Below are 24867 nucleotides of genomic sequence, written 5' to 3'. Positions count from 1 at the left end.
ACCTTCAGTTTCCTCTGATAGGAAAAGCCCTTGCCGCTGCCAGACACAAGGTGATTGTGCGGGCCGGGGAGAGGAGAGGGACAGGGACAAGGGCCGCTGTCCCCTCAGCTTCCCCTGCACTCACCCCGGGCTCTGCTCAAGGCCTGGAGATAGGGGAGTAGCCTCACCTCCTGGCAGGAGGCGGGGCTTGGACAGCCCATGGCCTCCTGGCCAGCCGGCCCTCTCAGCCCAGCGACGGCCCCAGCTGCCCACCCTGAGCTTGGCTCCCTAGGCCACCTTCTGTATGCCTGGGGGCTCAGGAAGGCCTGCGGGGAGTGGGGGGCTCTGGGCTGCCTCTGGGACCCCCGCCTGGCCCCCTCCCTGCTCGAAGCTGCCTGCCCTTCAGAGCCTTCTGTTTCTCTGCCATATATAGTGAGGGCTCAGCTGCCTCCAGCTATTTTTAGCCCCTCTCCCTGGTCCCTGAGCCACTGCATCCAGCAGTCAGCGGAGCCCACTCCCCGCCAGGCCAGCCCCCAACCTGGGTAGGCTGGTGCGCAGGCCCGCACTGACCCAGGGCCTGCCAGGAGACCAGATGTCCGTGAGCTCCTGGAGTCACTCTGCCTAGCATGGGTGCCAGAACGCCGTCTGGGACTGTCCTGTCCTCAGTGAGATCCCAGTGCCCCCCCCCCCCAGAAATGTCCCCCTCCCCCCAGGAGCTCAGAGTCCCTTCCACGTTCACAGCTGGTGCTGTGCCGCCAGGCCCCACCATGTTCTTTCAGACACCCTGGTGTGTGCTCTGAGACTCCCGCACCTGACAAGCGCGGATGTGGTTCAGTAAAGAAGGGTCCTCTCCGGCTTCCCCTAGCTGCTAAGAGCCCCAGACTGGAGGGTCTTAGCCACTTTTCTGTGCCCAGATGGGTAGACTCACACCCCAGTAGAGAAAGCGTGGGTATCCTGGGCTGTGAGAGTCTCACCGCTTGTGTGCACAGAGCTTTCTTTCAGGGCATAAGAAGATGCTAGAGCCGGGCGCCGGTGGCTCACACCTGTAATCCTAGCTATTCAGGAGGCTGAGATCTGGGGATCGCGGTTCAAAGCCAGCCTGGGCAGGAAAGAACGTGAGACTCCTATCTCCAATAAACCACTAGAAAACCGGAAGTGGCGCTGTAGCTCAAGTGGTAGAGCGCTCGCTTTGAGCTGAAGAGCACAAGGACAGCGCCCAGGTCCAGAGTTCAAGCCCCATGACCGACAACAAATAAATAAATAAAATAAATAAAAATAATTAAGATGCTAGGGATAGGGCTGGGAAGGTGGCTCAGTGGTAGAGTGCTTGCCTTACATGCATGAGGCCCTGGGCTCAATTCCTCAGCACCACATAAGCAGAAAAAGCCAGAAGCAGTGCTGTGGCTCAAGTGGTAGAGCGCTAGCCTTGAGCTGAAGAGCTAAGGGACAGCGCCTAGGCCCAAAGTTCAGGCCCCACGACTAGCAAAAAAAAGATGGTAGGGATGCTGATAGCTCATGCCTATAATTTTCACTACTCAGGAGGCTGAGATCTAAGGATCATTGTTGAAACCAGCTTGGGCAAGAAAGTTCGTGAGTTTTTTGTTTTTTCTTTTGGTCAATCATGGGGCTTGAACTTGTGGCCTAGGCACTGCCCTGAGCTCATTTCACTCAAGGCTAGCACTCTACCACTTTGAGCCACAGCGCTACTTCCCGTTTTCTGAGGGTTAATTGGAAATAAGAGTCTCATGGACTTTTCTGTTCAGTCTGGCTTTGAACTGTGATCCTTGGATCTCAGCCTCCGGAGTAGCTAGGATGATAGGTGTGACCTACCGGCATCCGGCCACTATGCAACATTTACTCCAGTTAACAACAAAAAGCTGGAAGTAAGAGATGTGACTCCAGTGGTAGAGTGCTAGCCTTGAGCCCAAAAGCTCAGGGACAGCGCCCAGGCCTACAGTTCAAGCCCCATAACTGTCCCCCCTGAAAGGAAGGAAGGAAGGAAGGAAGGAAGGAAGGAAGGAAGGAAGGAAGGAAGGAAGGAAGGAAGGAAAGAAAGAAGGCGCCCAGTGAGAAAGTGGCACTGGATGGGCTCACTTCCTCCAGCCACCTGGCTGTGGTGAAGATCTGCACGTGGGGTTTAAGAGATTGTCTATGGGTATGTTTGTAGAGTTGGGGAAGGTAGCTAAGGGATGTGAACCTGTGAGTATGTGAACCAGCACGTGGATGTGAGCTTGTGTACGTGGGTGTGTGAAGGTGCGTAGGAGGGAACAGGTGTATGTGAGAGTACGCGTGTGACTACATGTGGGAGGTGTGTATGTATGTGCGTACGGGAGGCCCCTCCAGAGTCCGTACGCCCTGTGTGCAGACTGTGGGGAAGATGGATGGGTCAGTGCTGCTGGCCCTCGCCCTTACTCTCCAGTGAGCACCCTGTGTGTGCACACAGGGACAGCCGAGTGGCTGGAGGCTGGGTAGGCGCGTCAGCACGGGCCCTGCCCCTGCTCAGCACTCATGCTGAAGATCACCGCTTGAGGAGCCGTGGTCAAGAAGACCAGGTCCTGTCATGCCTCAGGACAAGCCCCATCTGCTCAGGAGATCCGTTTGTGGGGGTCAGGGAAGGCCCTCCAGGTGGGCCCCCCTCCCTTACCCAGAGCATCTCCCTCAGCCCTGGGCTGCCTCCAGGACTGGCCGGCCGGCCGGCCCACTACCACGGCCCCCACTGGAGAAGGTAGGCCGGGATCTGGCCTTACTTCCAGTAAAATGACTTCTCTTTCATATTAGGCCAAGGCAAGGGAGCGGAGACATTTATGAAACTTTGTTTAATGTACTGAAAAGCCATCGGCCAGAACATTTAGGAAATTGATTTTCCTGGCATTGATGAACTCGTTTTATTTTACCCCAGTATTAATTACTTTTTTTTAAAACAAATTAATTTAAGAGTCGTAAAACCTAACAAGTGAGCCAAATGTCCATAGATCATGTCCTGCTCCGCCCCCTCCCCATGCCGGCCTCCTCCCCCTCTGGGGGGGGAGTCCACCGTGGGGGGCCTCCTGCCCCTCTCCTGCTCCCCCCTTCCCCCAGAGGTGACCTGCCCCTCCCCCTGTAGGAGAGGCCTCCTCCCTGCGGGACTACGCGGCATCCACCATGACCGAGTTCCTTGGCATGTTTGGCTACGACGACCAGAACACAAGGGATGAGCTGGCCAGGAAGATCAGCTTCGAGAAGCTTCACGCTGGCTCCACCCCCGAGGCGGCAGCCTCATCCATGCTGCCCACCTCTGAGGACGGCCTCAGCAAACGCGCCCGGTTCTCTAAGTACGAGGAGTACATCCGCAAGCTCAAGGCCGGCGAGCAGCTCTCCTGGCCAGCCCATGGCACCAAGGCCGAGGACCGGGTGGGCAAGGAGGGGGTGGGTCCCCTGCCCAGCCTGCGGCTCCCCAGCAACACCGCCCACCTGGAGACCAAAGCCACCATCTTGCCCCTGCCCTCACCCAGCAGCCTCCAGATGCAGAACTTGGTGGCCCGCGCTTCCAAGTACGACTTCTTCATCCAGAAACTGAAGACGGGCGAGAACCTGCGGCCCCAGAACGGAAGCACCTACAAGAAGCCGTCCAAGTACGACCTAGAGAACGTCAAGTACCTGCACCTCTTCAAGCCGGGGGAGGGAAGCCCGGACATGGGCGGGGCCATCGCCTTCAAGACCGGCAAGGTGGGGCGGCCCTCCAAGTACGACGTCCGGGGCATCCAGAAGCCCGGCCCCGCCAAGGGTCCGCCTGCCCCCAGCCTGGCTCCCGCACCCCTCGCCAGCATGCCCAGCACCCCCAGTGCCCCAGGGCCGGGGCCCGAGCCACCTGCCTCCCTCTCCTTCAACACTCCCGAATACCTGAAGTCAACCTTCTCCAAAACAGACTCCATCACCACGGGGACCGTCTCCACTGTCAAGTAAGCCCCCCTCGATTCCCCTTCCCGCCACCTGAGCCTTGGGACAGGACTGGGCAGAGAGGCAGAGAGGCCCACCTCCTTACCCATGAAGCCCACAGTGGTGGGTACATCCACTTATGCCAGCTGAGCCCCCCACCATGCACACACACACACACACACACACACACACACACACACACACACACACCCTCCTGTACCTTCATCTGGTGAACCTGCATATTCTATATGTCCCGTGTACTTGCTGTCACGCACCCAGACACGTGCCCATGACCCTTTGCTAACCCCTTGTTTGCCACATTGTCTTCTGACTGCTGCCACCAGGACTGAGCACAGGCTGTGGCGGGCTGACACTGCTCCACTCTGGAGGCCATGCCAGTACTCTTGGCTTTGGGCTCAGAGCCTGGACCACGGAGGAGGCAGGAAGAAGCCGCTAGAAAGCTGACAGGGAGATGCATAGGTCCTTTCGGCTTTAACCCAGGGATGGAAAAACTAGCCTGGTCATACAGACGAACGATATCCTTCCGTCCGCTGCAGGCCCCAACTGGTCGGGAGTACCCTCATGCTCGGTGCATGCTGGGAGCCAGGCTTCAGTTTCTGAAACTTCCTGTCTGGGTGGGCTGTTGGCCTGGTTGGGCCTCTAGCCCTCTGGCCTCACCTTCTCTGGGCAGCCCAGTCCTCAGCAGAGTTGGCCTAACTGAGCCTCTGCCAGGTTTCTACCAAGAGACTCTCTCAGTCCCATCCCGAGCCTGTTGAGAACCCAGAAGGGAAGGGCCAGGACGCAGGGCAGAGAGCTACCCTCCAGATGCGCGGGGCTGAGCCGCCCCGTCCACTAATCAGCTGTGCCCTGTGTGTCTCGCCAGGAACGGATTGCCCACAGATAAACCAGCTGTCACCGAAGATGTAAACATTTACCAGAAATATATTGCCAGGTAGGCCCCTGGGGAGGAGACTGTGGAGAGCAGGTGGGGGACGCCAGGAGCAGGGAGGGGGTGGGACGGCTGTGCCAAGGCTGCCTCCTCCCGCCCCTCCCGCCTGGCCCTAAGCTGACCACGTCAGCCCTGCCTCTTGGGTGGCGCCCAGGCCACATAGTCCCTCAATAGCTTTGTCCCCAGGTAGGGCTGGGGGGCAAGAGGCTCAGCGGGAGGGCCTGGCCGCAGGTGAGTGCCGGCCCCGCCCGGGTTCCGTCCCCACACCCCCGGGGACCTGGGATGGAGAGATGGCCACTGTGGAGCTGTGAGAAGGGGAAAGACAGTGGTCCTTCTCCATGGCCCTGATGACGCACGGCTCCAGGTCCACTCGTTTCCATTCCAAAGGCAGCAGGACTGGCGAGTGAAGACCCTCAAAGAACCTCCAGACCAGCCCCGCCCCCTCCCCAAGGCTGGTGCCAGGCGGGGCCACAACCTGGCAGCAGCTTTTTCTATGATCTTCCGACTTCTTCCTGTCCCTCTGTCTTCCCCGCTCCACTCTTCTGTCTTCTCTTGATTATTATTACCATCGTTATTATCGGGGCTTTTGCTCGATGGTCCTTTTGGCAGCTTCCACTTAAACATTTATTTGTGAGTAGTTCTCCTCCCCCCCACCCCCCCAGCAGTGGGCTTCTTCCCATCTCCTGAAACCCCATCATCTGCAGTGGGGACCTGCGTGAAGCCCCCTCCCTCCCCCCGCCCCGTGGCCATGGCCACGCTCTCAGAACCGCCCCCGGGATGGCCCCACGGAGGCTGGACCATCCGCACGCCAGCCAGCGGCCGCAGAGCCGGGGTGGCTGGGCGGCGTGGAGCTCCGGGCTGTGCACTCGGCTGGAGAGCGAGCTCCTACCATGGGAAGCCAAACAGATGCTCTGCTTTAAAAATTCATAACTCTGGACTGTTTCAAGTGTCAGGAAAAGCCCAGAACAGAGAGAGCCCTTTAACACTTCTCAGCCGCAGAGCCCTGGCTGGTGCAGCCAGGCCTGGGCTGGGGGGTGGGGGGGGCACGCGAATGGGTCATCAGCCACCTGCAGAAGCTCCAGGTCTTTTGTCGGTCCCTCCTCCAACTTGCGCTTGTGGCCTGTTCCACTTTCCTTACCCACCTGGGTGCCAGGCCTGTGTCAGCGGGCACTCTCTCCCAGGCGGAGGCTGGCAGGCAGCTGGGATTTCCGACAGGCCCAATGCTTGGCCCTGCTGTCCCCAGACCTCTACCACTTCACCTGTCTCCCCCCCCCCCACACACACACACACTCCCACCCAGGCTGTGTGGACAGGGGCTGCTCAGACCTAGGACCCTAGCAGAGAGGCCTTCCAGGGCTGACCCCTTCACTTTTCTCTTCAGGTTCTCTGGCAGCCAGCACTGTGGCCACATCCACTGCGCCTACCAGTACCGCGAGCACTACCACTGCCTGGACCCCGAGTGCAACTACCAGGTATGGGCCGCACCCCGCCTGTCCGCCCAGGGCTTCCTGGAGGGGGAAGGGGCATGGGCGTGGTGGGCAGGTCACCTCAACTTCACTTGGGCAGCTACCAGCCCACCCACATCCCTGGATAGCAGCCGAGAAAGGCCCCAGTAGGGCCTCCAGCCATTGTTGCCCTGGTGACCGCCCCCCCCCCCCCCTTCCACTGGAATTGAGCATGGACTAATGACTCCGCCCATCAGCCTGTGCCCCTTGCTAACTGACTCTGTCCATGGTCTCCTGAGGTTGGGGATACTGGGCAGGGCTGGTGACCTGGTGGTGCTGGGCAGTCTGCACAGGGTTCTTCTGTTTTGCCAGCACAGCCTACATGGCCACCATGGGGTGTATTGTCCCCTGTCAGAGCCCTGGATGTTAGGGCGGGGGCTGTGCATCTTGTGTGTACTGCTGGGGAGCCAGGGGATGTTAGGTTAGGTTAGGAAGGGTCTCTGAGCCCTCCAGCTTATTCCTGCCAACGGCCAGCATCTGGGAACCCACCAGGGCCTGCCCTGGCCCCAGGAGGGGTTATTTATAGGGTGACCTGAGGGCTTTGGGGCCAGCCCTGGCCTGGGCAGCCAGCCTTGGCATGCGGGTTAGGGGCAGGGGCTCTTGCCAGCTCAGCGCTCTCCCCTGGCAGAGGTTCACGAGCAAGCAGGACGTCATCCGGCATTACAACATGCACAAGAAGCGTGACAACTCCCTGCAGCATGGGTTCATGCGCTTCAGCCCGCTGGATGACTGCAGCGTCTACTACCACGGCTGCCACCTCAATGGGAAGAGCACCCACTACCACTGCATGCAGGTGACCGCACCTCAGAACCCCTCCACCGGTCCTCTCCCCCCACCCCTGGGCACCACTGCCCCCCTCCCCACCCCCCCTCCCCCCGTGGGCCTCCCTTCCTTCTAGTCCAGCACTCTGGGTAGCTGGCACCCTGAGTGCTCCAGAAGCTCCGATGTGGGCAGCGTCTGTCTGATGGCCAGTGTGGGGGCCTTCCCTGTGGCCATAATTGGTGTGGGGGGAATTCAGCGAGCTGTTTATACAGACCAACATTTTTCAGGCTTTAAGAGCAGGAGCGGCATTGCGAACGATTCCTGGGGAGGTTTTTGTTTAATTCTTTGTTTTAATGCCACACTGAGTCTGGGCTTTTTCAAGGTGTCAGGCCCAGAGGGAGCGACTTGGGGTTGCACGGAGCAGCCCGTGCCTCCTCCGTGTCTGTCAGGGGTTGTTATGGGCTCTGTAAGACAACCTGGCCAAGAAGAGGGGGGCCACCCTGCGGGCTGAGATGCTGCAGACACTGGCACAGCCCAGCCCGCCAGGGTGCTCAGCGACACTGCTTTTTTACTCAATATGGCAACGTTGTCGGCCTGGCCCGGCTGAGGTGGGTGGGAGGGCCTGGTGCCCAGGAACCATCCACCAAGCAAACCCCTGAATTAAAGGTGAGCGCCAGGGTTCACGCGCCCCCCCCCTCAGTCCACCCAAGCAGTGGCCCCCACGGTCCCCAGCCACACCCAGCCGCACTGGCCTTGGTCCAGGAGGGCCAGGCTTGGCTCCCATCCCCTGACGGCCGTTCTGGCCTGCCTAGGTGGGCTGCAACAAGGTCTACACGAGCACCTCCGACGTCATGACCCACGAGAACTTCCACAAGAAGAACACGCAGCTCATCAACGACGGCTTCCAGCGCTTCCGAGCCACTGAGGACTGCGGCACTGCCGACTGCCAGTTCTATGGACAGAAAACCACGCACTTCCACTGCAGGTGAAAGGCCAGCCCACGCCGCTGCCCCAGCTGGGGAGGTGGCAGGGAGGCTCACCCACAGGACAGCCAGGGTCCAGCCCCTCCCAGGGAAAAAGGGCAAAGATCAGGAATGGCTAAGCGGTCTTGGTATGCAGCCTGGGTCTTCCATCTGTTCTTCCCAGGGTGTGTGTGTGTGTGTGTGTGTGTGTGTGTGTGTGTGTGTGTGTGTGTGTGTGTGTGTGTGTGTGTGCCGGTACTGGGGCTTGAACTCAGGGTCCGGATGCTGTCTCTTAGCATTTGCAATCAAGACTGGTGTTCTACCACTTGAGCTACAGTTCCACTTTCAACTTTGTGGTGGTTCATCGGTAATAAAAGAGCCTTACAGAGGGCTGGGAAGGTGGCTTAGTGGTACAGTGTTTGTCTCCACGCATGAGGCTCTGGGTTCGATTCCTCAGCACCACATAAGCAGAAAAAGCCAGAAGTGGCGCTGTGGCTCAAGTGGTAGAGCGCTAGCCTTAAGCTGAAGAGCTAAGGGACAGTGCCCAGGCCCAGAGTTCAGGCCCCATGACCAAGAAAGAGAGAGAGAGAGAGTGCCTCACAGAGTTTTCTTCCCATCTGAAATCCTCAGATCTCAGGTTCCCGAGTAGCTAGGATTATAGGCGTGAGCCACCAGCACTGGCTCCGCCCAGGAATTTAGTGGGCAGGGCTTCCTCCAAGTCCTGTGAGACCCTGGGTCAGGCCCCCAATGTTTCATCCAGGCGCCCCGGCTGCACGTTCACCTTCAAGAACAAGTGTGACATCGAGAAGCACAAGAGTTACCACATCAAGGACGACGCCTACGCCAAGGACGGCTTCAAGAAGTTCTACAAGTACGAGGAGTGCAAGTACGAGGGCTGCGTGTACAGCAAGGCCACCAACCACTTCCACTGCATCCGCGCCGGCTGCGGCTTCACCTTCACCTCCACCAGCCAGATGACCTCGCACAAGCGCAAGCACGAGCGCCGGCACATCCGCTCCTCGGGCACGCTGGGGCTGCCGGCCTCGCTGCTGGGCGCCAAGGACACGGAGCACGAGGAGTCCAGCAACGACGACCTCGTCGACTTCTCGGCCCTGAGCAGCAAGAACTCCAGCCTGAGCGCCTCCCCCACCAGCCAGCAGTCCTCCGCGTCGCTGGCCGCCGCCGCCGCCACCACCACCGCCACCCCAGAGGCCGTGCCCAGCACCACCAAGCCGCCTAACAGCAAGATCGCCGGGCTGCTGCCCCAGGGCCTGCCTGCCTCCATCCCCCTGGCACTGGCCCTCTCCAACTCAGGCCTGCCCACCACCGCGCCCTACTTCTCCCTCCTACCTGGCCGCGGGAGCACCACGCTGCCTGTGGGTGCCCCCGGTCTGCTGGGTGCCATGTCCTCCGGGGCACCAGCCTCAGCCACTCCTGATCCGCCAGCGCTGGTGGCCTCAGGAGCTGGAGACTCGGCCCCTGTGGCTGCCACCTCTGTCCCGGTGCCCCCCGCCTCCATCATGGAGAGGATTTCTGCAAGCAAAGGCCTCATCTCACCCATGATGGCCAGACTAGCTGCGGCTGCCCTCAAGCCCTCTGCCACCTTTGACCCAGGTGAGCAGGCGGGGCCTCGCCCAGGAAGGAAGTGCCTTCTGCATCCAGCGGGCTCCTGTGCTCAGGTCCAGCAGGACAGGGCGGGGCTGGGAAGAGTGGATGCCTGGTCCCTGCCCCCTAGTCTCTGCTCACCAGTACCCCCTCTTTGCCTGGTCTCTGTCTCCATTCTGTTTGTTTCCTCTTTGGGGCCCTTCGTTCTGGCCAAGTGCCCAGCAAGCTCATTCCTCTGCTTCTCCATCTGTGGAACAGGGCACTGGTCCTGCCCCCTGGGTACCTCTGTGTCCTGGTAGCGTCCTGTCTGCCCAACACTCATGTCACTGATGAGCCCCAGGAGAGCTGTTCTAGAACCTTCTTCCCTCGGGTCTTCTCCAGCTGACCTGGAGAGGGAGGAGTCTAGCCTAGTGGCAGAGTGAGTGCCCTGACATCTGGACACTGGGCAGCTCTTCCAGGCCGAGGGATGCTGCCCAGCTTCTCCCCAGTAGAATGTGTGTGTGTGTGTGTGTGTGTGTGTGTGTGTGTGTGTGTGTGTGTGTGTACACATGTGCACTCACATGCCTGCAAGTATTGGGACTTAAACTCATAGTGTGGATGCTGCTTCTGAGCTCCTTTGCTCGGGCTGGCGCTGTTCCAATTCCACTTCCCAATTTTTTGTTTTTGCTAGTTAATTGGAGATAGAGTCTCGCAGCTTTTTCCACTCAGACTGGCTTTGAACTGCAAGCCTCAAATCTCAGCCTCCTGAGCAGCTAGGATTACAGGCGTAAGCCACCAGCACTTGGCTGGTAGGACCTTTTCAGCGCTGTTCAGCATGGTAGTCATGTGCAGCTGTGGCTTGCTGAAGTGGCTGGCGTGGTGCAGAGGCCTGCTTGCAGCTGCTAATCAAGTATCCACACCTGCCCAGCGGCTGCCCCCTCTGACGGCGCGGCCAGAGCCACGGGCTCAGCGCTGGTGGCCTCGCTGGCCACTGTGAGGGCAGCTCTCCTAACCCTTCCTTCCTACATCCCTTCCTCCCTTTCTTTTTTCTTTTCCCGTTTCCCCACTCCTCTCCCTCTGTTTCCTACAAAGAGTCATTCATGTTATCCGAGTCCTCGAAAAGAGTTCAGCTCACGCCTGGGATGTGGCTCACGCCACTCCATCCATCCATTCATTCATTTAACAATCATGGGTGCTTACGGAGAGCAGCTTGCTGGGTGCTTGCTGGGGGCTGACACTGAACCGGGTGCTGAGGGCACAGGCCACAGGACAGAGCGAAGGCCCTGCGTGGTGGTGAGGCTGACTGTCCTCGGTAGCATGGCTATGGGGGACCGGGGCTCCGCGTGCACCCCCACCGGGGTGCTGGCCCCGCTTCCCTGGGGACCTTCGGAGACGTGCGTATCCAGTGGGATGCTCGGAGAGGTGCCCGATGCCACGTAGCACTTTCCACGCCTCACGTGATAGTGGCGAGGCCTGCCCTGGCCACGCCCCTCCAGTGGTGGCAGGGGCCTGTGGAACGGGGCCACCCTGAGCTCAGCTACCAGACTGTCAACTGCTCTCTTTTTCCTTAAAGGGGGGGAAAAATCTCCTTTCTCACCAAGAAAGGTCAAAGCGGGAGGGAAACCATTTTCCTTTATTTTTAATAAAACGCCACTTTCTGTCTGTGGAGCAGCCCGCTCAGCTGTAGCGCCTTGGGGCAAATTAATATTTCAGTCACTTGGGGATTGTGGAACAAGGCTTGGTGGACACCTTCCTGTCAGCAACTTCTTCCTCCCTGCTCTGCCCAGCCTCCTGCAGCCTCCGCCTGCCCAGCTTCCCGCCAGACCCAGCCAGGTCACCCGGGCAGCCCCGAGCCCCTTCCCCCGGACGGCTTGCCCCCGAGGTCACACAGTTTGAAGCACCCTGATTGGCCATCAGCCCCAAGAGTCCTGACACAGCAGATACCCTCCCCGGGCATGCTCAGTGCAGGCAGGGCCGTCGCCCGGGCAACAGCGGGCCAGGGACCACGGAGGGGCCGCTCCCAGTCCAGATCTGCCACTTTCCCTCAGCATTAACAGAGTCTTTAATAAAAGCTTACACGGCAGCCCCACAAATCGACTGTGACAGTTGGTGGAGAAAATGAAGGGTCCTCGCCCCCCGCCCCAGCCCCCTCCCCAGCCTCCCGCCCTCCTCCTCCGGGAGGCCCCAAGCCAGGACAACTTTGACATAATTTTGCAATAATTATCACTTAAAGAATTGCCACACAGGAGAAAGCGTCGCAAACGATCACGTCAGTGGGGAGAATCGCTGACCAGCGGCCTGGGCCTCCCCCGAGCCCCTGCCCACCCAGCCACCGCCCTCCCTTCCATGGGATGGAGGTGGGGGGGGGGAAGAGTTTATGCCCATGAGAACCCTGAGCTCCTCTGAACCCCATCTTCCCTCCCCTGCAGGAAGCGGGCAGCAGGTCACCCCGGCCAGGTTCCCCCAGGCCCAGGTGAAGCAGGAGCCCGGTGAGAGCGCTGGCACCCCAGGCCCCCACGAAGTCTCCCAAGATCGCAGTCTAGACCTGACTGTGAAGGAGCCCAGGTGAGGAGAGGCTGCTGCAGAGTCAGACGGGCCTCGGAGAGGAGGCCCCAGAGAGGAGGCCCCGCCATGGCACCATCCAGGCTGGACCCTGGCGAGGCCTGGTCCCTCCTTCCCACTCAGGGTGCACCCCTCCTGGTCAGGCAGCTGCAGCAGGCAGGGTCAGAGCCAGAGCTGGGACTGGCGGGGAGGGGTGCGTCTCGGGGCCCAGGCCCGCAGATGTCTGAGCTGAGTCCCTTGGTTTGTGTGTTCTAGTAATGAATCAAATGGCCACGCAGTCCCGGCAAATTCATCTCTTTTATCCTCGCTTATGAATAAGGTAAGAACCATCCATCACACGCCTCCCCGTCCCCCACCCAGAGAAATTAAAGCTGTGCTGGGGGGTGGGGGATGTGTTTGTTTTTTAATGTTTTCCCTCTAATAAGATGAGTTTGTACCATTTAAATTTTGAGGCCATTTTTCATCGAATATAATTTCAGAGCCACTGCTTACAAATTAATTTAATGAACTGGCTGAAGAAATATATTCCAGCCTCTGACACCTTTTTTTTTTTCTCCCTTCAGATGGAGGACTCCAAAAGCTTTTCTAGAACCCTCTAACTTTTCTCACCCTTAGTTATTCCTGTTACTTATTTATTTTATTTATATATGTACACATATATATATATATACTTTTTGTTTGTTTAGGAAGGATGGGGGGGTGGGAGGGAGGGGGAGAGTTCCCCAAAGTGGGTGAAAAGCATCAATTCCCACTTTTCAGATTGAGTAATGGTCCCGGATGCCTTCCAGAGAGGTTGCTCCAGAATATTTATTTTAAATAATGCAGGGTCTTTGTAAATTATACATCATCTCAAATATATTTTTCCCCTTCACATGATAAATTTGACTGCAGCAAGATTAATTTGGTTACTCGACACAAGTGACTGCGTTGAAGAGGAGCTGGGCCTGGGCTGGACTCGGGCTGGGTGGGGCCTAGCCGGGCTCAGCCTGGAAGCAGCTCCTGCGGCCCGGGCCCTGCGCCTGCCCTCTGCTGCTTGCTGTTTGCCATCCTTCCCCCCCCCCATTCTCTGCCCCTGGCATACTCTCATTCCTTCCTGAGGAGCCCGGGTGCCACCCCCCACTCCTCCCCCACAGCCACCGTCTTGCCCTCCTCCTCTTCCCTTCCCTTCCTGCTCCTCCTTTGTATGCCTTCTCTTGTTCTCAAGGAATTCATAGGGGTTCCCCCTTCCCTCCTCCTCCCCCTCCCCCCCCTCCTCCTACACGTCTTTTGAAAACCTTCTGGCAGGAAAATAACCAGGGAGCCGCAAAGTCTGGGGAGAGATGGGTCGCGGTGTGCCCAGAGTGGCGGCTGCTGCTTGACGGATGGATCTCGCATCTGGGCTGCTGCGGAGTCCCCGCACTCCGCCCCCGCCCCGGGAGGCCCTGCGTCTCCTGGGGAGATGGGGAGACCAGGAGTCTCCCGCAGGCAAAGCCAGGCGGCTCAGAGCAGGCAGTCACAGCCTCTGTCCCCACAGATGTCTCAGGCCAACCCCGGCCTCGGCAGCCTGTTGAACATCAAGGTGGAAGCGGAGGGGAGCCCCGCTGCCGAGCCCTCACCCTTCCTGGGCAAGGCGGTGAAGACGCTGGTTCAGGACAAGCTCTCTGAGCCCTGGAAGATGTACCTCCGAAGGTGAGGGGTCTGGGGCGGGCGGGGGGCAGGGGGACACGCCCATTGCCTTGGTGGCTGGCACCTGCTTGCCCAGCTGCCCTCCCCCCCAAGCTCTTCGGTAACTGATGGCTCCTCTGCTAGGTTTGGCACCAAGGACTTCTGCGATGCCCAGTGTGACTTCCTCCACAAGGCCCATTTCCACTGCGTGGTGGAGGAGTGTGGCGCGCTCTTCAGCACCCTGGATGGGGCCATCAAACATGCAAAGTGAGTGAGGGGTCCCAGGGACCCCGACACAAAGCCCCCTTCCTGCCTGGCCCCTGGCAGGTGCAAGCCTCTAGCGGCTCCTTAAGCAGAACCTGGCCTGTCAGAAGTGCTGCCCAGGGAGGTTAGGCCCCGCTTCCTCTGTGAACAGCTCCACCCCTGCGCATGCCCTGTCTGAAGGCCCTGAGCGCCAGACCAGGTTGGACTAGCAGCTCTGCCACAGATGCCCAGCTGGAGAAGCTCGGCGCAGACTCGGCTCGGACCCGGGGTGACGGCCTTTCCAACTGTGCTATGACATCTTTAGATTCCCTTTGACCTCAAAATAATGCAGCGAATTTGCAAGTCAAGTAGAGGTCGTGGCAAGCCCAGATGCTGCTTGTAATTGAACTCAGAACTTGTAAACATTGAAAACAGATCATTACTCTCTTAAGCTTTTCTCCCCAGCTGCCAGAACACATACAAAAAAAAGCCTGTTGAGGGGCTGGGAAAGTGGCTCAGTGGTAGAGCGCTTGCCTTGCATGCCTGGGGCCCTGGGTTCGATTCCTCACCACCACATAAGAAAAAAGCTGGAAGTGGCGCTGTGGCTCAAGTGGTAGAGCGCTAGCCTTGAGCTGAAGAGCTGAGGGACAGCGCCCAGGCCCAGAGTTCAGGCCCCACGACTGGACCCCCCCCCAAAAAAAAAGCCTGTTGAGTACCGAGTCCTAGCTAGAAACCTCAGAGAAGGTTCTAGAAAGAAGGAAACCTCATAAGACAGGGCCTGCTCACACACTCCCTAGAGACAGGGAGGGCTCAGGGCAGAAGCAGCTCACAGTAGGAAGATGGGGTCAGGACCCAGCCAAGACCCAAGTTTAGAACTGGTGTCCACAGCCATCTGTCCTCATGTCCATCTGTCCTGGTGGGGTCAGGGGAGAACTCCAGAGTCCGTGCAGGAATGAGGAAGGGACGCTCTAGCCCGAGCTTAGGACCGTACAAGGCACCTCCCCTCTATATGAGCCCGTGTGCAGCTGGGTAGGAGCTGATCCACTTCGCACCTGAGCCGCCCTCCTGTTCCGCTCCCAGCTTCCACTTCCGGACAGATGGAGGAGCAGCCAAAGGACCCACGGAGGCCTCCTTCCCAGCCTCTGCCGCCGAGACCAAACTGCCCTTGGCCCCCTCGTCCCCTCCGGCGCCCCCTGGCACCACAGGCCCGGGGTCCTCCCTGGAGGGGCCCTCTCCCAGCCCCGCCTCGGTGCCCTCCACCCCTACCCTGCTCGCCTGGAAGCAGCTGGCTTCCACCATACCCCAGATGCCTCAGATCCCCGCGTCAGTGCCTCACCTGCCCGCTTCACCCCTGGCGACGACGTCTCTAGAGAGCGCCAAGCCCCAGGTCAAACCCGGGTTCCTGCAGTTCCAGGACAAGTGAGTCCCTCCCTGAGCTGCCGCCTGTCCCTGCGTCGGGAGGGGTGTAGCGGGGCGGCGAGGAGGCCCCGCTCCTCACCCTGCACAGATAGGCTGGCTCTTCCCAGCCTCTGGGACCTGGCAGTCAAGGCCACGTCCTTCTAGCCAAAGAAGCTGCCGCCCGAGCCTCTCAGCCTGTTCCTGAGCGGTAGTGGGGGGAGGGCAGCGGGAGGCTTTGGGGATCCCTCAGGGACTGGCTGCGGTGGGCAGGGAGAGGGGGGTTCGGATAAGGGGAGGGGGCCACTTGGCTGGCCCCTGTGGGTATGCCCAGGCTGAGTAGGCATAGAAGCCATGGATGGGGCGGGGCCGGGCCCCCCAGGCCCACAGCCGCCTGCACGGGGGTCTGAGCCCCCGGCGGGAGGGGTCTTCCTCACTCGATGGTGGTGGCGCCTTGCGACGAGAACGGTGACTTTGTATCGTAATGTGTGCGGCTTCCTGTTCTCAATAAAAGTAATAAATTGAATTATTTATACCGCCTGAGTAGCAGCTGTCCTCCCTCTCTGAGCACCTGGGGCTGGGGTGCTCCTCTCCGGCCCTCCCCCTCCTCCCTCCTCCTTCCCCAAGCGGCAGCCACTGTAGTTTTCCAGATCTGGTCCATGTTCCCACTGCGGATCCAACTCTTTGGGACCACAGTGATGCCAACCAGAGCCAGAGGCTGGCGCCCCACCCCCTCCGGCAGCCCGGGCGGCAACTGGGCCAGGGCTGGGCTGCCTGCTGGCCCTCTGCCTTCATGGACAGGCCAGCGCAGGAGCTTGGCCCAGCCTGCCCCCAGCCCCCACCAGCTCCTTCCGCTCCTCTGCTTGTGGGTTCCCCGAATGGGTGGGCACTGCAGGCCCCAGCTGACCTTGGGGAGCCCCAACAGCTGTGAGCCTCAGGACCTGACAGCGGGCACATGTTCCCACTTGCTGAAGCTCCTTGGTAGCCAAGCTTCCCGGTAGCGCTGCCCACCCATCTGTCAGTCAGCCACATCCAAGGCAGTGCCAGGCCATGCCAGCTAGGCCCTCACTGGTATCCTGCCAGGACTGGCTGGCAGCACCATCCCTTATTTTCATATCCAAGAAGTGATTGCAGCCATCCTTATCTATAATCCCAAGATGTGGCATTGGAAACTACATGTCCCGGCATGCAATGCTCTAGGCGCCCCGCATATTGCCATCCCGAGTGTACCAGGCAGAACTCCTAAAAGGAGGGAGGGATGCATGCTGGGATCTGTAGTCTTTGGCTGAATCATCCTGTTGCGCAGGAGGGCATTCCTCTGGATTGCACCAGCATCTGTGGTGACTGAGGAATGAACCCCAACACAAGTAGTCAGGACAAGGGGGGAGGGCTTGGGATGCCAATGACCTTCTGGGCTGTGGTTTCCTTCTAGCGATCCTTGCCTCACCACCGACTGCAAGTACGCCAACAAGTTCCACTTCCACTGTCTCTTCGGGAACTGCAAGTACGTCTGCAAAACCTCCGGCAAGGCCGAGTCCCACTGCCTGGACCACATCAACCCCAACAACAGCCTGGTGAACGTTCGAGACCAGTTTGCTTACTACTCCCTGCAGTGTCTCTGTCCCAACCAGGTCAGTGCCGGCGGGCAGGCCAGCCCTGGGGCAGGGGAGGCCCAGGGCCCAGAATGAACTTCTGGCAAACACTCTGCCTTTCACACCCTTTTTAAGTTGGCCCTCACCAGACTCTGAAAGGACGCTGCCTGCCCCGAGGCCCCTGAAGGCCCAGGCCAAGGTCCAGATTGGTGCTAAATTAGTGAGGTCTGTCATTTCAGACCTAACTCCCAGGGGTAACTAAATGCTATGCAGACACTGCACTTGACTTCATTCTTGCCCATCCTTGAATTAGCTTTTTCCCTTTCTCTGGAGTCCTAGAATTTTAAAATAGACTCATTCAGTAGATAAAGAGTACCATCCAGGCCAAGAAAGGGCAGATCAGATTCAATTTAGAACCTACCCTCGCTGGGTGCTGGTGGCTCACACCTGTAATCCTAGCTAGTCAGGAGGCTGAGATCTGAGGATCACAGTTCAAAGCCAGCCCAGGCAGGAAAGTCTGTAAGACTCTTATCTCCAGTTAACCACCTGAAGACCGGAAGTGGCTCTTGTGGCTTAAGTGGTAGAGTGCTCACTCACCTTGAGCTGAGGAGCTAAGGGACAGCGCCCAGGCCCAGAGTTCAAGCTTCATGACAGACCAAAAAAAAAAAAAAAAAAAATAGCCTACCCTCAAGAGTGTCAGGGACTGCCTGAGGCATTGGGTCTGTGGTCTGGGTCTGCAGGAAAAACTGCTAGAGATCAATTACTGATGTCTCCCGACAGCTGAGCATCCAGGAAAGCCAGCTAGACAAGATTAGTGATGTCTGCCTGAGTCTCGGCATATGGAGGAGTGCTGGGATAGATTCATAATGTCTACCTAGATCATAAAGGAGAGAGTAGTAAGGTAAATGAATGATGTCTGCTCTGGGTGTGGCATTCTCTGATTAGGGATTGCAGGATTGCCAGGTGGACTACTTTAGTGGAATGACCCAAGGGACACACAGCGTTTTACCCTGTGAGAGATCTCCATGTGACTGTGTTTTCTGGACATGAGCATGAAGAACCCACATGCAAAGGCCCCAGCAGTCCCTGCCTGTCCTGACCCTGGTCTTCTCACGCAGCACTGTGAGTTCCGGATGCGCGGGCACTACCACTGTCTCCGAACTGGCTGCTACTTTGTGACCAACATCACTACCAAACTGCCGTGGCACATAAAGAAGCATGAGAAGGCAGAGCGGCGGGCGGCCAATGGATTCAAATACTTCACCAAGCGTGAGGAGTGCGGCAGACTAGGTACCTGAAGCTAGGGCTGAGACGGGGGCTTCTAGCAGGTGTCAGGACTGTGGCTCTGGCCTCTGGGGACTGGGTGGCTTGGGCCAATTCACTTTCAAGCCCTATCCCCAAAAGTGCTGAGGAGTTAGATCTGAAATCCAGGTACCCCCCCCCACATGCCTCTCATGCAGCAGATGCCACAAAGATGCCACAGATGGCAAAGTGGCTGTTTGGGTAAACAGCCTGGGAAAAAGGTGGTCTCCCCCCTCCGCTACCCCCAGACAATGCCCCGGGACCCCACTGCTGGATGCAGAGCTGCACTTTTGTCAGTTTCCTTTCCTTCTCAAAGGCCATGCAGCTCAGCTCTTCAGAGTCCCAGAGTTTCCCTGTCCTGGGATGTCTTTCCACAGCGTTAACTTGAGGTTCTGTCTGAACGGAGCCACAGTGTACTCATTCATTTGTTCATCTGACCATTAGAGCAAGTGTCACTGCTGGGGTGGTGGTGGGCTGTGCTGGGAGCTGGCTTGGCGCTGGCAGTCAGGCTCATCATGGACATTTTGGGCTCAGCAGGAGCCCTGGCGATGGGAGACACAGGGAGGAGATGACCAGGGGTGTGGGAAGAAGCAGCCACCAAGACCTCTGAGCATGGCAGCTGCTGAGAGCCAAGGTCCCCTGGGGAACAGAGCCTCCTGCCAACCCCGTGGCCTGAACTGCTGGGGGTGCCCAGAGGGCCAGCAGGCAGAGGCAGAGCTGTCCCTGGGCCTCAGAACGGAGCCACGTGTTTGTGGGCCTGCCTAGATGGGACAGGAATCTCCCGAGAACTCAACTGGAAGCTGTCAGGCAGGGCAGTGGCAGGCATCCACTGCGTCCAGACCAGGCCTCTGGCCCTGTGCTGGCCGTGGTGGTGGTGGTGGCGGCAGTGCCTGAGGCACGCTGGCGCTTCCATAGGCAGAGGGTGGCTTTTCTCCAAGACGACTGCAGGACAAGAAAGGAAACAAAGCTTTCCTTCGAGTAATAGTTCCAAAAGGACCCGCGGCCGGGAGAGGACTGGCAGCCACAGCAACCAGTGTCAACACCCCCGGCCTCTGCTGCTCCAGGGCTCAGTTTACAGCTGGCAGGGGATTCTGGAGTTCCCATTATTTACTCAACTTTTGGTATTTTTGGTGGTAGCTGGGGCCAAACAAAGCTGGGGGATGACATGAGACACCTGGCCAGCTTGGTGCCCTGGCAACGGGCAGGCCCTCACCTGCCCTTAGCTGCTCTGTTTGTTCTCAGCCCAAAGCAAAGCAGAGGTGGGTGGGGGTGGGGTCAGGGCAGAAGCCAGCCAACCATCTAAGCAAGGTCCAGGGCACAGACAGCATCCCGAGTGCCCCGGAGGAGGTGAAGGCAGATGGAGGTGGCTTGCTGGTGGACAGGGTCTATGATGGTCCCTTGGCCTAGAGTTGTGTATAGGATGCAGGATGAGGGCCAGCCTGCTGCATGCCTCTGGGCTAGGCCAGAAGGAAGGCCCAGGTTTGGACAGCCAGGTAGCTGTGGACTTCCTGAGGGACTGGTCCAGGTACAAGATTTTCTCCTAAGAATGCACCTATCTTAGCTACTCAGGAAATGAGATCTGAAGGTTGTGGTTCAAAGCCAGCCCAGACAGGAAAGCCTGTGAGACTATCCCAAGGAGCCAGCAAAAAGCCAGAAGTGGAACTGGGGCTCAGGTGGTAGAGTACCAGCTTTGGGCAAAAAAGCTAAGTGAGAGCACCCAGCCACTGGGTGCTGACTTCAAGCCCCAGTATACACACACACACAAATGCATCTTCGGAGAACATTCCCTTTTTCCAAATTGCAGTCCAGGTGTCTGTGGGCCACACTTCCCCTGTGCCTAGGACAGTGCCCAGTGCCCAGGGGGTGGTATGAGCACTGGCTGGCTGAGGACTCATGCCAGGGGGGCTGTGTCTACAGGCTGCAAGTACAACCAGGTGAACAGCCACTTCCACTGCATCCGGGAAGGCTGCCAGTTCTCCTTCCTCCTCAAGCACCAGATGACCTCCCATGCCCGGAAGCACATGCGGAGGATGCTGGGGAAGAACTTCGATCGCGTGCCTCCCTCCCAGGTGAGAACTCAGAGCAGGCCGGAAGTCCTGCCCACCTAGGGTGCACAGCACCGCCCAAGCTCTGCTCACATGTGCAGGGCTTGCTGCCCAAAGTGACAGCTGACACCTCAGGGACTCCCACTTCCTTTCAGGGTCCCCCAAGCCTGATGGATGTGGAGACAGACGAGGGCATGGATTACACGGGCTGCAGCCCGGGCGCCGCGTCCTCAGAGTCCTCCACCATGGACCGCAGCTGCTCCAGCACCCCAGTCGGCAACGAGAGCACGGCGGCAGGTGAGCGGCAGGCCCAGCTCTGCGGAATGCACCTGGGACGAGAGTTCACGGTCCATCAGTGACCTCCAAGATAGGCTGCTGGTCCGTGGGACGTGGGTCATTGAGGCCACTTCCTGCTATAGCCACTTCCCCAGGGCTCCGCCCCTCGCTTCGGTTTCCTGGTGAGGATCCTGGGCCTGGCTTCTCAGAGCTACAGAGAAAACACAGTGCAGCCCCTGCTGCTGGGCCAGGTGCAGAGGCTCAGCCCTCCTGTATCGGTCCTGCTTCCAGCCTCCATCTGGCCTCCAGCCCAGCCTGGGCCCGGAGGCTTCTGCCCGCTAGGCCAGCACACCTGGCCGGCCACCAGGACCTCTGCCCACATCGCCCCTGCTGGCCTCTGTCCTCCGGCCAGGCCCCTCCTCCCTCTTCTTCGTGGCACCTCTCTCTACTCATCTGTCCACATATTTTCATATCATACTAGTTTCTGCCATCAGGTTTCTCATTTTGGTTCTTTGTGTTTGTTTCTTCTTTGTTTTTGGTTTCCTTTTTTTTTTTTTCTGCTTTTCTCCACCCTCTCCAGGCTGCCCGGCGCCTCCTCCTCCTCCTCTTCCTCCTCCTGCTGCTGCTGGTGACGAGGCTGCCCAGGCTGCCTGCGGGGCTCTGCAGCCCCCCCTGACTCCATCCTTCCCACCGGCTGTGATCCGGCCGCCCCTCCCCCCCCTCCCATGCCTCCTCTCTCCGTCCTGTCTCTCATACTCTCTGCTCAGTGCCACTCTCGGAGCCAGCCGGGGCCTGGCCCACCCCATCAGCAGCCCGCCCAGCTTCCCGCCCGCCACTGCCACTCCAACTCCAGTCAAAAGTGACGTCCCCCTAGTTCAGGATGCCGCAGGTAACGCATACAGAGTGTGCTCACGCAGGGTCTCCCCTGGGTCTGCTGCCCCAGGGGATCCTTGGGGCCGTGGCATAGGACCTCTCTAACCGCCCCCTTTTCTGTGGCTAGCAGAGCCAAGGACAGAGCCACCCCTCACCTGTAACAACAGCCATGCACTGGGCACCAGAGCCCGCTCCCTGTCCCAAGGGCTGCTGCTCAGGTGCCAGCATGGCATCTGCGGTTTGCCTTCTTGCCAGGTTCCTGCTGGCTGCCCCGTGGGGGATCCCACCCTCCTTGGCTAGGGCAGAGCCTGTGCCCGCTGCTCACAGAGCCCATCTGAGCCCTGCCCACCTTCGGAGGGTCCTGCCATTTACTGGCCTGAGGAGGGAAGGCAGATCTCCGTGGCGTACGCAGTGGTTGCCCCTGCCCCACCCCCGATGTCCAGAGCCCCACCAGGACTGACTGCCCTGTCCCTGGGGTGTAGCTGTCACCCCTCTTCCCTCACCATTCATTCTCACTGGGCACAAGCACTGCACGGAGAGGGTTAGGGTGTTGAGCAGAGGCCCCCCACTCCTGTGGAATTTCCCCCATCCACAGGCCCTGCCCCACCCCACTTCATCTGCAGGGACGGCTGTCTGAGTTTGCCGCAGTCATGGGGCAGTTAGTCACTGAGAGGTCAGAGTGGGGGCCATGTGTTCCAGTCCGGCTCAGGGAGGCCGAGCTGGCCAGCCACATGGAGAAACCTAGAGATGGCCCCCACCACGATGGCCAGGGCTGGGCTGGCTCCTGAGGAGCAGAGCAGGCTAGGGAATGCTGGGACCCACTGCCTCACCCCTAGTGCCCAGGCAGCGTGGGCTTGGCCACGCCCCTGCCCCTCCCCCGCCGCTGCAGCCACTGCAGGTGCCTCCCAGGAAGGAGTAGAGAAGCCGCTGCGGTCTTGGTTGGCGGGCCGGGGCCAGGGTTGCCTTCGTGGCCAACAGGGACCCTGTCCCCAGTTGCAGTCCTGGTCCAAGAAGCCAGGGAGGGAGCGCATCATTGTGGTGTGTAGCTTCCTGAGGCTCCTTGGGCCCACTAGAGGCAGGAACTCCCCCGAGACCATAAGGAAGCTTCTGGTAGCCAGGCTGTAGTGCTCCTCTGGCCAGGGAGGTACAGCTCCACGTGGCCCTGGGGCGCTGGGCACCCCCACGGGGAGGAGACAGGTCCCCTGCACAGACGGGCGGGCGACCAGGGACAGGCCGACCAGTGGGAAAGGAGCCGCCTGGCCCTCATTAGAGGCAGGCTTGCGAGGGTGCCCTGGCCGCCGTCCAACTTGGGTAATTGCACTCTGCCGACCTAGATTCCCCCTTCAGCTTCAATTAGCACCGGGACGCGTCCTCGCTTCCCACCCAAACTGGCCCGGAAGCGGCCACCCGTCCCGGTGGGGCCACTCGGCCTGCCACGCGGGGACACCCAGGATCTCCCCCACCCCCCGCGGGCTGGGGGAGGAAGGGGAGCCCGGGGCCCCGCTGTTCCGTGGGGAGGTGGTGTGTGTGTGTGAGGCCTGCAGGTCAGGGGGAGCCGCGGGATGGTCCCGCAGCGGCGACCCTGCCCCCCTCCCCGGCTTCCCTTCCACGCTGACCCGCGCCCCCCCTCCCCCAGGGAACACCATCTCCATGCCCGCGGCCTCGGGGGCCAAGAAGCGGTTCTGGATCATCGAGGACATGTCCCCCTTCGGCAAGCGGCGGAAGACGGCGTCGTCGCGCAAGATGCTGGACGAGGGCATGATGCTGGAGGGCTTCCGGCGCTTCGACCTCTACGAGGACTGCAAGGACGCGGCGTGCCAGTTCTCGCTCAAGGTCACGCACTACCACTGCACGCGCGAGAACTGCGGCTACAAGTTCTGCGGGCGCACGCACATGTACAAGCACGCGCAGCACCACGACCGCGTGGACAACCTGGTGCTGGACGACTTCAAGCGCTTCAAGGCGTCGCTCAGCTGCCACTTCGCCGACTGCCCGTTCTCGGGCCGCAGCACGCACTTCCACTGCCTGCGCTGCCGCTTCCGCTGCACCGACAGCACCAAGGTGACGGCGCACCGCAAGCACCACGGCAAGCAGGACGTGATCAGCGCCGCCGGCTTCCGCCAGTTCAGCTCGAGCGCCGACTGCGCGGTGCCCGACTGCAAGTACAAGCTCAAGTGCTCGCACTTCCACTGCACGCACCCGGGCTGCCGCCACACCGTGGTGGGCATGTCGCAGATGGACTCGCACAAGCGCAAGCACGAGAAGCAGGAGCGCGGGGAGCCGCCCGCCGCCGCCGCCGCCGCCAGCGCCGAGCACGCGCCCGCGCCCGCCGGCCCGGACGGCGCGCTCCCGCGGCCCGAGCCCGGGGCCTCGCTGCTCTTCCTGCAGACGGCGGCCGCCGGCCTGGGCCTGGCGCTGGGCGACGCCGCCGCCGCGGCCGCCGCGGGGGACCCCGGCCCGTCCGGCCCCGTTCCCGGCCCGCCCCGCGACGGCCCCGCCGCCGCCCCCGCCACGGCCCCGGCCACGGGCGGCGAGTCCTCGCAGGATGACGACGATCTGGACGAGCTGGAGCTGCCCGAGGAGGAGGCCGAGGATGACGACGACGACGAAGACGACGACGAGGACGACGACGAGGAGGAGGAGGACGACGACGACGACGAGGACCTGCGCACCGACTCGGAGGAGTCGCTGCCCGAGGCGGCGGCCGTGGCCGTGGCCGTGGCGGGCGAGGCGGGCGCGCGGACCCCGGCGCTGGCGGCCCTGGGCGGCCCCGGCCCCGCGCCCGCCGCCGCGTCGTCGCCGTAGCCGCCCGCGCCCGCCGCCGCCGCCACCTCGGCCCCAAGGACCGCCCCGCCGGTGCTTCCGGACCCCGAGTCCGTCTCAGGACCGAGGCGGGGACCCCCCCTGGTGCTCCGGGCCGCCCGCGCCCTCTCGCCCCCCGCCGGAACGCAGCGCAGCGCCCCAGGACGCGGCTGCCCACCGTCCGCTGAAGCCGGGGGTCTTCAGGGAATCAGCAGGTGCTCTCGGCGGCCGGAAGCGGGGCTCGGAGCCGGCCCGGGCCTCCGCCGCGGGGTCCCCGCCGCTGGGGTTCCCCTCAGTGCAGCTAAGACACCACCGCCCCCCCCCCCCCCGCTCGGGGCGGGCGGGACAGAGGGCGGGCAGCACGGGTGACACGGACAGGGACGTCGAGGAAATCTCATGGAATTAACCCCCTCCCCGCCGGCTGCGGCCCGCCCGCGGTAAAATGAAATGAGGCGCAGCCCGTGGGGTGCGGGGAGC

At 60.5% G+C, this 24867-nt stretch overlaps 1 protein-coding gene across 1 annotated transcript in view; it reads left to right on the top strand.

The window, feature by feature from the left end:
• Casz1 (castor zinc finger 1) overlaps positions 1–24393 on the top strand; it is a 54627-nt gene extending 30234 nt beyond the window's left edge. Inside the window, exons 4-19 of the mRNA XM_042695696.1 lie at positions 3083–3917; positions 4778–4846; positions 6225–6315; positions 6977–7141; positions 7923–8095; positions 8833–9686; positions 12086–12221; positions 12474–12537; positions 13732–13886; positions 14007–14129; positions 15186–15524; positions 16933–17131; positions 18211–18382; positions 20312–20463; positions 20595–20736; positions 23225–24393. Coding sequence (XP_042551630.1) covers positions 3083–3917; positions 4778–4846; positions 6225–6315; positions 6977–7141; positions 7923–8095; positions 8833–9686; positions 12086–12221; positions 12474–12537; positions 13732–13886; positions 14007–14129; positions 15186–15524; positions 16933–17131; positions 18211–18382; positions 20312–20463; positions 20595–20736; positions 23225–24393 — 4838 coding nt within the window. The remainder of the gene's footprint in view (positions 1–3082; positions 3918–4777; positions 4847–6224; positions 6316–6976; positions 7142–7922; positions 8096–8832; positions 9687–12085; positions 12222–12473; positions 12538–13731; positions 13887–14006; positions 14130–15185; positions 15525–16932; positions 17132–18210; positions 18383–20311; positions 20464–20594; positions 20737–23224) is intronic.
• Positions 24394–24867: the final 474 nt, after the last annotated feature.

The sequence above is a fragment of the Dipodomys spectabilis genome, unplaced genomic scaffold (assembly GCF_019054845.1).
Source record: "Dipodomys spectabilis isolate Male_0828 unplaced genomic scaffold, ASM1905484v1 ptg000188l, whole genome shotgun sequence".
Taxonomy (NCBI): domain Eukaryota; kingdom Metazoa; phylum Chordata; class Mammalia; order Rodentia; family Heteromyidae; genus Dipodomys; species Dipodomys spectabilis.
This window is presented reverse-complemented; position numbering and strand designations above follow the sequence as displayed.